The sequence below is a fragment of the Pundamilia nyererei genome, unplaced genomic scaffold (assembly GCF_000239375.1).
Source record: "Pundamilia nyererei isolate P.nyererei 1_Seehausen unplaced genomic scaffold, PunNye1.0 scaffold00069, whole genome shotgun sequence".
NCBI classification, from domain to species: domain Eukaryota; kingdom Metazoa; phylum Chordata; class Actinopteri; order Cichliformes; family Cichlidae; genus Pundamilia; species Pundamilia nyererei.
The window spans coordinates 1,949,957-1,962,299 of record NW_005187470.1 but is presented as its reverse complement, the minus strand read 5'-3'; the positions used below and the strand labels follow the sequence as shown (position 1 = coordinate 1,962,299).

At 39.8% G+C, this 12,343-nt stretch overlaps 1 protein-coding gene across 1 annotated transcript; it reads right to left on the bottom strand.

Moving 5' to 3' along the window:
- Positions 1-3,653: 3,653 nt before the first annotated feature.
- LOC102206193 (G-protein coupled receptor 26) lies at positions 3,654-8,484 on the bottom strand. Its single transcript, XM_005736471.1, has 3 exons — positions 7,603-8,484; positions 6,853-6,966; positions 3,654-4,804 (listed from the first exon to the last, which is right to left on the bottom strand). The coding sequence occupies exons 1-3, from the start codon at positions 8,268-8,270 to the stop codon at positions 4,576-4,578; spliced, it is 1,011 nt and encodes a 336-aa protein (XP_005736528.1). The 5' UTR covers positions 8,271-8,484; the 3' UTR covers positions 3,654-4,575.
- Positions 8,485-12,343: the final 3,859 nt, after the last annotated feature.

Here is a 12,343-nt window from a genome sequence, read left to right as displayed (position 1 = left end):
AAAAAAAAAGGCCAAGTACATTTATCATTTTAGTGAAAGTATATTCTTGCAGCAGCCACACATAGCAGCATAGTGAGAATATGTCACACATTTTTTTATATATATATATATATATATATATATAAAATATAGTCAAAAAAAAGCATGTGGTAGCATATGGGAGAGAAAGAAAAGGGCAACTGCAGGAATAAGCCCCACATGTTTGGGGTTTTTCACACAGGAAGATAATAATCATCCTGAGTTACATTTAAAAATTAAACTCTTATAATAATTGAGTTTCACAAATCGTACCTATGCTACCTATGTCTGAACCTAACCTAACCAGTCCTAAACAAAAGGATCATATGGAGGAAAAAAGATCCCAACATATTCTTTTGTTTTGTGTTTTGCTTTTTGTGTGAGGTGTCTACTTTTCACTTTGAGTTGTGGCATATTTCTCACTGAAACCCCCCCCCCCCCAAAAAGCCCGAGTGGGCTGAAGCTAACCACCATTAAACCGTATTAGATGGTCAGTGCCACCCACCTGTAGATAATCACTGGCTCCTGGGGTGGTAATCAGTGTACAGGATATCAGTGTTTTACAGCCAGGCCCTTCTCTGTCGGCTGGTGCTGTTTCATTACCACCTGCATTGTGGTGTGAACAGAAAAAATGGCATCCCTGTGACTCAGACTGATTGCTCGTGGTAACAGTCTGAATTGCTGCAGATACATGAGAGTCATCTCGTCAAACCCTTGCTTTTTTCCCCCTTCTGTCCAACACAGATGCATTCTCAAAATCTAAAAAAACCAAATAGTTATTGCTTGTTATTGCTAAAGCAGGAAGTTAAAGAAAAAATAGGGGAAAAAAGGAAAAGAAATATGGCTCCTGATAAGATACGGACACCAACTTCAGCAACTCAAAGACTTTGGACTGAGCAACAGTCCAGTTCTTTTTCTCCTCAGCCTGGGTAAGACCCTTCTGACATCTCTGGTTCAGGTGTGGCTTGATATTAGGAATGCATCAGTTGTAGCTCCTTTCAAGAGCTCTGTGTGTCTAGCTCTTCATGCACTGACACAATCCTCAGCCCACTCCTTGTAAAGCTTCCCCAAGTTCTTGAATCAACCTTGCACGCCAGTCCTCTTAAGGCTGCAGTCATCCCTGTTGATTGTGCACCTTTTTCCTTCTGCGCTTTTCGATTCCGGTCAACTTTCCATTAATATGCTTTGATACAGCATTCTGTGAACAGCCAGCCTTTTTAGCAGTGACCTTCTGCGGTGCTTTGTGGAGAGTGTTAATGACCTTCATCTGAACAACTGCAAAGTCTGCAATCTTTCCTGTGATTGTGGTTGCATGTAGCGAATAAGACACTGTCTGAAAAGCAATATACTCAAAACACTAAATGAAATGTTCTAGTAATTTCAGATACAGGGTTTCTGATTGTCGTGAGTTATAAACCATTAAAAGCTACATTAAAACAAAAAGGCGTGAATTATTTCACTGTGTGAATTTTACTTTTTTGAATTAAATCACAGAAAATTTTGACTTTTTCACAATATTCAATTTTTTAAGATGCACTAGTGTTTATGTCTGTGAACAAAGACACAAAGACTCCATTATGAGAGGCTGAGAAGCTCCATGAAGACCTCTTTGGATTCATCTTATCCACTATGTCAAATAGAACTGAAGTTATATGTGCAAGTGTGAGCTGTGTTACGATGGTGTGAGTGTGAGAGTAAGTGTTTCTTTGTTGTCGCATCAACAACAGTTGTCATCAGTTTAATCATCGTGGTTAAAATCTAAAACAGTCATCTTTGTCATTTTTACCAACATAACAATTACAATCTCCATTTAAAAAAAAATATTATGGAAAAAGCATTCATCCCATCACCGCCAACATCGTGGGTTTGTCATCTTAGCCATCTTTAGCAGCAGCAGCAGCATCGAGCCATGGTTTTATAAATCAGGAGGTACATAACAAAACACTTTAGGCAGTCAGGTCAGTCACTGATAAACAAAATGAGGTATATTACACTCCACTCATTGCCACCGATCCACAACAGGATAAACTTCATTTGCATTTGTAGCAGCACATTCTGTAAAACTCAGACATACAATAAATTATCCCAATTAATTACATTTACATATATCAAAAGACTCAAAAATCCTTTTCACATTGCCTTTCATCTAAATATGTCGACATGTATCCTTTTAGGTTTCATTTTAGTCATCATTTATGAGAAACATTTAATGTGGGCAAGTGAGAACTTCAGGAAATCAGAATTAAAGGATAACAAAAAGGAAGCAGATTTCGAGTAACGTTGATGAACAGAAGTGAATAAGGCAATTATTGATTCCAGTAATATAGTTCTAGATATCTATATGTCTGAAAAACTTAAAACTAACATATTATAGAATTTAAGGCATCAGCTGTCTTGGAGCGTCGTACAATGCATGATATAGTCAAGACGACTGTTTCTCCTTTGTAAAATTATGAATCCTTACACCCTACATAAAATAGCCTTCACTTCTTTTGTTTTCTTTTCTGCTTTTAGAAAATTAATTACATCTGCTTATATTTAGCTCACTGGGCATCATCAGTAATTTTGGCACTGCATTTTCACTCCCTATCTCACTGTCAGATGTACTGTTTCATGCATTTTGTTTCCACATGACAAAAAAAAAATTAAAATGTACTGTAAACAAGTAAATATAACTGGTTTTCTATTGTCTTCTATAAAAGTCTTCTATAAAATCAAATACAGTATCTTTGGATGTTTTTGTTTCGATTTAATGGACCAAACCAATAAAATAATTCTAAATTGCTTAAAACTATTTATTTTTTTTATCTCTTTACCAAGAAAAAAAATGAAATAACTTAGGGTTAGTGGGACAGGTGGGTTAAAGTTAGGGTCCAACTGGTAGCCTGGTGTTGTTAGAGACTTGTTTGTTGCACGTCTCCTTTAAATAAAGTTTATAAGGTCATAATTATTTCTACTTGGTGCCTTCCACCATCATTTGCCAAAGCTTTACAAATATAAGTGGCACTGGATGATTTTCATCTGCCTTCTACTGCTTTCAGGTGATTATTTAAAAGAAAAACCTTTTTATCAGCAAAGACAACAATATGTTATATTTATAAATACAATTGAGTCCTTCTATTAGTTTCTTGCATTAGTATCAATATCTAATATCTGTGTTAGTAGCTTAGCTGCCCACTTATCTATTATCACTACTAGCTCTTACCTGTCGCTGACTTCCTGGCAAAGTAGTTGGAAAACCTGCTGCTGCAGGTTATCTGAGAAAAAAAAGACTAATAGGAATCACAGACTAGGATCATTTAGTTATTAATCCTATCTTAGCTTAGCTAGGATGATCTTACCTTGTTTTGAGCATATTCAGTAATTCAGACTGATTTTAATAATATTATGTGGTAAAGGTGCTCTCAACTATTACCATTGCACATTTAGTCGGCCTTAGCTGTTCAGAGCTGTTTCTTTTTTTACTTCACCCATTCAAACTGATTATTTCTGCATCCAGAGGTGCTTTGCTCTACTATTTTCTCGTGTCCGTGGCTGTCATCTCTATTAAATCAGCTCATCTTTTTGCCAAAAGACATGTCCCGTGCATTTTCCTTCCTGTATGTGTGAAAAAGCATCGAGCAGTCTCTACGGGTCACTTGTGACTGTGAGTACAAACCCAGGCAAATACAGTTGATCATGCTTCACTTGACTTAACAACCTGAGGGCCACATGTCAGTCATGACAGCAAAGGCAGTCGGTTTGAAGGTTTTTTCTTTCTGCTAAAACTCTGCTTGGACAGATCAGTAAGTCCTTAAAATGGGTGCTAAAGCATAAACGATGCCAGTACACATAAAACAAAACATATTTACGTCCAGTGGTGCTAATACAGCCAGATAATGTATTGAAAAATAAAAATACCCGAAGAATTTGCTTAATTCGGACTGGGCTATACCTGAGCCATCCTGTGCAGTGTGCACAGTCTGCTGTATGTTTTCATCTACAATACAATTTGGGAACTTGTTCTTCTACTTTGTCAAGTTTTGGTTAGACTAGTCTTCAGTGCTACATACAGAATTAATGTATAAATTACTGCAAACACTTTGCACAAACTAAAACAGACATACAGCCCACCCTCCCCCCTTTTTTGTAAGATAAAATGAATATTACAGTTATGTCAAAACAAACAGACACACTGCAAAATCTGTATATAATAAACTGTATCTCATATCTGACTGTAAGCTACCCTAAAATAATAAAGCTTTTAGGTGGCCATTCATCCTGGGTAAGCACATCTGTCTCTCCAGGTGGACATGGAATCTGCTGCTCTTTGTTGTCCTCACAGCAAGTTCACTGCACTGATTTGCTGTTCTGGGCACTCGGTATGAAAGCGCAGTGGTATTCCTGTGCAGGGAGTTGACCTTGTCTGTTCTGTTTTCTTTCCTTTTTTTGTGGACCAAATTCAAGCAGACATGGACAGGAACTACCAAAATTTATTCCACTTCTTCATCGACGCTAAACTAGGTTCTTTTTTCCCTGACAGTTGTCGGGTTAACCTTCCCATCGGGGCAATGCCGGTCACTCCACGGTGGGTATGCTGTTCACCTGGCTCTCGTGCTGGCGTCCGGACGCGTTCAAGGAGCTGCGCTTCAGCAGCTTGTTGATGATGTCAGTGCATGTCTTCTTGTACTGGTGTCGGAGGAGGGAGTACACAAATGGGTCGCAAGCTGCCTTGCTGTAAGCTAAGCACTTGGAGACAATTCCCCAGTGAGGGTTGATAGGCACCGCTGGAAATAACTCCACGATCCTGCAGGGAAGCATAAACAGAGGGTGGTGAGAGAGAGCGTGGTAGAAAGGCAAGTCAACATGCTGGAAAAGACATGCATGCCTTAAGCTTATTGAGCAGAAACTGAAATACATTTGCAACACAGTGTTCTATTTTTCCCCCATAGTAAGCAGGGAGTTACTTGCAAAAATGTTCTGCTTCTTTATAAATACAGGAATCCCATTAAACACATATTTGTATAAAGTCATTTTTCTCATCTACCCACAAGAAAAAAAGTAGGTAGCTGTCAAAGGACAGTACAAGATTTCCCCGCCTTTCTGTCGTGAATGTGGATTTACAGTGTGGGGCTATATTAGATTTCATTTCTAATTTGCAGTCAGCAGTATTTAAAGCCAGAAAAGACAAAAGAAGAGTAAAACAGATAAGCAGTAATGAGTGTCTGTGAACAAAGTTTGATTGTAACTGACAACCACATTAGACTGAAGACTGAGCAGAAAATGTCAGACAGTGAATTCTTCCAGTCTGGTAAAAAACAAAAAAACACCATCTCATTAGTGTATAATATAATATAAATATTTAATTTAAAGCAGCTCTTAATAAGCTTTACAGTCTTGTGAGGTCTGCATCTCAAAGCAGTTCGTGGCACTCCCAACTTGTTTTTGCTTTTAGACACATTTGTGTGAAGTGTAAGTTATTAAACCATCATAAAGCTGTATAAAACCGCTGATTGTCTACACTTGCACTCTGTATGATTAGGCCATCCAAAATAGAGCTCTGTCAGCGTATTACCACAGGCCTTACATGGGCTACTAGCCATCCCTGTCATTTGTTCACACACATTCCACAGAACGAGTGAATGTTGGTCACAGCGCCACACAAATGCAAAGGTGTTTTCTCACACGAGTTAACACAGAAGAAGCTAGAACTCCACAAAGCAGAGGATCAGGGGAAATCGGAAAATTTAACATGAAATGAATACCCCAAACCGAACCTCTTGGAAACTGGTTGAAGATGCAGCTAGTAGGTTTCATCCCATTATGTAGAAGTAAAGACGTTATGGAAATGGTAGGCAGTGGTCCAAAGCAATTTTAAGCAGAGTCCATTTTTCAAAATCTTTGTTTATCGTACACAGATACACAGTTAGCACAAGAGCTTTCAGCACATATTATCTCATGATGTAACATTACATAGGCTACTGTAATTATATTTACAGTTAAATTGTTAGGAGGGCAAAACTGCTTTTCCAGGAGAAAGGAAATTCTCCAGAACTTATGGCTTAGGTGATATGACAAAGTAATTTGAGGTCATACCTGCTTTTGCAGCTAAGCTTTGTTATCCACTGAAAACACAATAAATTGGGAGCACTTGTTGTCCACATAGAAGAACAGGTTACTGCCAAAGCCTACTGTATTTAACTCAGATCACGTCTACTTCTATTTTTTTCTACTGTGAGTTTTATTTACAGTAAGTTACTGGCATCCAGCTGCCATGTAGTTGCTGTAGATTTTACAGCAACCCCTTTACAGTGCAGCAGGTCTATGCATCAAGATTCTTTGTCAAATCTCTTAATCTAAAGCTGAAATTCTGCACTTCAATCACAACAATCTTGATTGTTTGATTTAAATTCTGTTGTGGTGGTGGGTTCTCATCGTCCAAATGCTTGTGGGTCTGACTGCATTAAAGTAAATGTCTCACATGACAGCAAGCCGATGACTTATGTGTCTCACTCACTACAGGCCTTATTTGGTATCCTGTCTTTGTTTAGTGATTGATGTGAGTGGATTCTACCTGACAAACTGATATGCACCCCGCGAACTCGAAGAGAAAAAGTGCTAATGCAGCAGCAGCAACAGCAGAGCAGAGGCATATTACTTATCACAAGGTCAGCCAATCTCATCTTCCAGCTCTGGCCAGTGTGAGGAGGAAGCGGAGGGGAGAGAGAAAGGAAGCAGGAGGGGAGGGATATGGGTATCTGTGACTGGAGTGCAAGGAGGTATCCAAGGGTTGCATGCTCTGCATGGTGGTCCAGCATGGATTCCCTCTGGTCACCCAGTCTCTCTACTACTCACCTCGTGATCACATAGGGAGCGAAGCAGAGCATGAAGGTGCCGATAAAGGTGCTGATCTTCCTTGTCGCTCTCTGTCGTCGCCTCTTCTGCTCCTCCAGACAACGCTGACGGACACTACAAGCACAAACACATAAAGAGGGATGCCCACAAAGTGGGTTAATATGAGACAACAGGGAGTGGGTGTCATGTAGGGGTAAAGCATGGGGAGATCCAGTATAGGGTGAGTTCAGGTAAATCAACTGGGTCAAATTAAAGGCTCAAAGTGGGGATCTCCCTTTTAAGAATTCCAGTTTAATCATTTTCTCTGTGCCTGTATGGTTTTGTGTGATACCTGAGTGCACCACAGCTGTGATGCCATGGTGACACATTGCTTTGGAGATTTTTTTTTTTTTATGAAATAGAGGTCATCTGTGTGAGTAATAACAGGATTTATAATCTGCAGTAGGCTATTCAACCACACACACACACACACACACACACTCAGAGATTGTATAGTATTTCCATGGGAGCTATTCTGCACAGAGACAGAATAAAGCAATCACCCCAGATGACATTTCAGTTATATTAGATTTTGAGCGAGGACTCAATTCATATGTAAGATTCGCTGTTTTAGATAGGAGAATAAAAGAGGCTAAACCCTTCCTTTTAACTCATTTTTAAATACTTTTCAAGCTTTACAAATATAAAGGTACCAGATTGCTATAGCATATAACGTTATAGTTGCAGGATTGATAACTTAAAGTAGCTCACCTGGGGTGTATATCCACTAGAAGCACCAAAGTTTGCATTGTAATAACGTCGATCCTCTTACAGTGAAACCTTGCTACTTTAAGTACTTTGAGGTATGTGACACATAATACTATGAAAGATAGAAGAAAGGTGAAAGAGTGGAAAAAGATGGTGAAGACGACAAACTGTGTCCGATTGCTCGCTCTGGGGTTGGACAGGGTGCAGGATGCGTAAAGCCGGTGGTATCCAACCCAGGAGAGACAGGCGGCCACCGTGGAGAAGGACATGGAGTGCGCCCACGTGTACGCGAGCACAAAAGCCGCGTCTTTGTGGCGCATTTTGGAGTGGTACCTCAGGGGGAACACCACCGCGATCCACCTGTCGATGCTCAGAGCTGCCATGCTCAGCATCGAGTTCGTGGACAGGAAAGTCTCCAAGAAGCCCACGATCTGGCAGAAGCCATCTCCCCCCGGTTGAGCTTTACTGACAAGTCCTACCAAAGTGAGCGGCATGTTGGAGACGGTGAGCAACAAGTTGCAGAAGGTGAGGTTGAGGTTGAACAGACCGGGGACTTGCTTGCGGATCTCCGGGTTATACAAAAAGCAAATCAGCACCAGGACGTTGGACAGCAGCGACACTATAATAATCACAACCACCAGCACCGAGAGAATTACCTCCGCAGTGTCCATCCTGTGGACACCCGAAACTCACTTCTCTCCAGTTTTTCTGCGCATATCCAGTCTTTATTTTGCAGCTGCAAAATTACACTAATCACCCGTAACCGTGTCCATGCATCCCCGGATCTCTTCACCGGTGGAGATTCCCTTTTCTTTCAACTACATTGTTTCTTCTTCGGCAAAGATATTCAGGAGGATTCCGACATGATAGAAAACCTATGTTTGTTAGTTTTTTAACGGACTAACTTCCTTCTTTCTCCCCACTCTAATCTACAGAAAACAAGGTCTCTTGCCAAAGCTGCTCTCTTCTGGCACTGCGTCTTGCAGTGGGGTTTTGTGTCCTGTGATGCGCTCCCGAGGCATCACCCCTCCGCACACACTGCACAGTGTGTGGGCTACTTGATCTCTCTCCTCTCTCCTCTTCTGGGTAAAAGTAAGAGAAAAAAAGAGCATTAGTTACAGCTAAAATGAGAAATTATTAAGCTCATTTAACGGAAAATGGCAGATATGGTCAAAATAAGCGTGCTTGTTTTGTTTGTTTGTTTTTTTCAAAATTAAAAAAATATTATTATTTTGGACTATTGTAAATGTTAAACTCGCAAAACGGCTTTTTTCCATTTTAAACTCTCCTTCAGGACTTTTGTAAAAAGGGAGTTGGAATTATCTTGACAATAAATACAAGATAGACAGCATAATCAAGGTGAAAGAAGAATATAAATACTACACTAAAGAGCATATAAGGTACACAATTAAGAGGCACGAATCTGACTTTTCACCAAATCACCTAAAATCCTTAAACCTGTCAAACTCATTAATAAAACAGAGATTAACATGAGTTCTCGTGCCTGATTCTGATCTCATTCTTCCAAATCACGATTGCCAGCAGTACTGCTTCTTCATCTTTACTAATTAAGTCTGCATCATCACATTGATAAAGAGCAAAATCCTCTATTTCCCTGAAAGCTGGATAACACCCCCACACTCTGCTGCCCCTCTGGACTTCAGTGTGGGGAGAATTTTTCCTCTGAAGCGTGGGATTCAGCGGAGTGTGTTGTGGCACGTGAGCCACTGAAGGCGCTGGAGCAGTGTGTGTGAGGTGGTGGTTGTGGTTTTCAGAAGGGGAGGGGGACGGGAGGGGGTAGTGTGTGGGTGGAAGGAGTTATTGTTACCGTGCACACACACATACGTGATATTTGAGTGTGAGGATGTAATAAATGCAGTCTACCGTGTCCTCTTTCTTTGGCTAAACGTGAACAGAAACAGGAGGAAAAGAGGAGGATTTGTGTTGAAAGTGAGCCTCATTAAAGTCGTATACTATGAGGTAGTGGAGTATAGGGGTGGTGTTTGTTCTTGATGCAAAGAGAAGGTGGCTGCAGGGGTGGACAACCCTGGCAGCTGCTGTGTATGATTAGGCAGAAATGGAGCTCCATCTTGGACCCCATGAGGCTTTGGCTGTGATGGATGCATTATCAGCATGTTGTACATGTGATGGGACAATCAGCTTTTGCAGGAGCGGACACTTGCATACTGTCAAGCAACTGCTTCTGCGGCTTTTTTCTTGTCACTTAAAGGGACTTATCAGCACAGAGCCACCAGTTGATCTCAGGCACAAGTGCAGCTTTTTGTATGCATCATTTTAATTATTCTTTTCATAATTAAATGTCAGGTCCAGAGACAATAATGTCTCTAAGGAAAGTGCTCTAAAAATATGGCTTAGAATATGGCACATTCAGGGACAGAGGGACATGGATGATTAATATCCACAGACAAGGGGATACTACTTATAGTTCCACCAGGAAAATATTCTTTAAAATGCAGATTTTTTTTATTAGGATTTACTATTTAGAACATTCACATTTCTCCACAGCACTACACCACATTAGACAAATATGCCAAGGAAAACCTTTTAATTTTAATACCACCTTACAGAAGGCTTGTTTTCAGAGAGCACTGTGTCTTTACAGATCCAAATATGGCCTGGTTCAAGGAAACATGAGTTCTGATACCTCCCGGCATCCCGTGAGATTACCCAGAATAAAAACACTGTACACAGCTCCTGTTGTGTCAATTAAATAATGCCTAGTTCCCACAAATCTTATCGACTGTGGTTTATTAAGAATTACACAAACTAACATTATGGAGGTCATTTACTGACTCATCAAACAATGCTAAAGAATGACACATAATTCAATATGTTGTCTCAAGTTTGTGTCTACCCACAGCCAACACTATATTTGTGTAATGCAACAAATACTGTCAGTACTGATCATTCAAAATGGTCCAGTCCCATGTGCAAAAACACCAAATCTACACATCTTTACACAAACACTTGGGTCTTGATTTCTTGGCTTATTTCCTTTGGGATAAATTCTCATTTTTGTTGACTAATAGCCTAACTTGATTAATAATAAAATTTAGGTTTAGGGCTTCAAGATGTACACATTGACTGGTCACTTCATTGGGTACACCTTCTTCAACTCCTTGTTAATGCAAATATTTGATCAGCCAGTCACATGGCAGCAACTTAATGTATTCAGGCATGTAGATACGGTCAAGATGACCTGCTGTCCAAGTTCAAGTCGAGCATTAGAATGAGGAAGAAAGGTGTTTTAAGACTCTTTCAGTGTGGCATGGTTGTTAGTTTTGGTGGAGTATTTGAGAAACTGTTCATCTACTGGGATCTTAATGCAAAACCATCTCACATAAAATGAACACATTGAACCTTGAACCAGATTGGCTAGAGCAACAGATGAATATAGCATGTGCCAATCCTGTCAGCTAAGAACAGGCTACAACTCACACTCACCAAAACTGAACAACAGATGATTTCAAAATCATGACCCGATGAGGTGTTTTGATTTATGCAGTGACATTTTATTCAGGTAAAGGCTGGTTGTGGTGTAATGGTGTGGGAGATATTTTCTTGGCACCTAACTGTTGAATCAAAGCCACAAACAACTGAAGCAGTTCTGAAGGCAAAAGTAGGCTCAAAACAGTTTTAGCACGGTATCCCTAATAAAGTGCTAACTGAGTGTATAAACGCTCTTTGTCAACATACCCCACTCATTCTTCGGGACATTGATAGGGACCATAAGTTCCAAAATAAAATACGTGCTTTACTAAGTAAAACTTGAAATTAGCAATTAAGGCTTCATCAGGAAACTTTTTACTGAAGGCATTGATCAGGCGTCAATAAGAGGCTTCTATCCAGCTGCATCTAGGAGAATTTACCCCCTGCTGAGTATTGCAAAGAGTGCAGCTCTAAGACATTTCCAAACAGACTTCACTTTTAAGACCTGGAAGGTTTCTGATACAGTCTAAGATCATTTGAACAAAAACAACAATCAAGAATAAACACTATCATGATCTCTACAGATAATTAAACAATCAAATTCATCTATGATTTCTTTCTACATACCTAAATGCACTAATTTGCTACTAATTTGAGCAAGTGAGCAGGTGTACCTAACAAATTGGCCAGCCAGTGTATTTCTCCCAGTAAGTGAGTCTTTGCTTGGTGGCACAAGACCTGGACCAAACCCACCAACTATATTATTTATTTCTATTACCGACTGGAACAAGAACAAGTAGGATTCATCTTCAGGTCATTCATCCTTTTTTCTGTTAAATGAATTTCACGAACATTTTGTCAGGAGATGGAGAGAGTGTATATCCATCACTTTACAGAAAGGCACAAAAAGGAACAATTACACTTAATAGACAGTGATAAGGCACCTAGAGTCAGCTGAAATGTCAGGAGGAGGTTTGGGGACACACACTGCATTATATGAATTATTATTATTATTGAGAATATTGATATGTTCTTAATTTTTTTAATATTACAGCTTTTGTAATTACTAATTTATCACAGTGCCCCATAGTGTGTAACTTAGGGGTTTTATTACTTAAAATCTCTGTTTTGTAAGGGAATCCTTCGGGTTTACTGTGGCTGAGACAAAATCTCAAGTCTGCAGATCTTCACTTTGAAGATAATACCTCTTGTCAAAAGATTTAACAAGTGCAGGACTTGACTGTGAGAGACAGTAGGTTGAGAGAGAGCCTGCGGCACTCCTCCTTTATGCTGT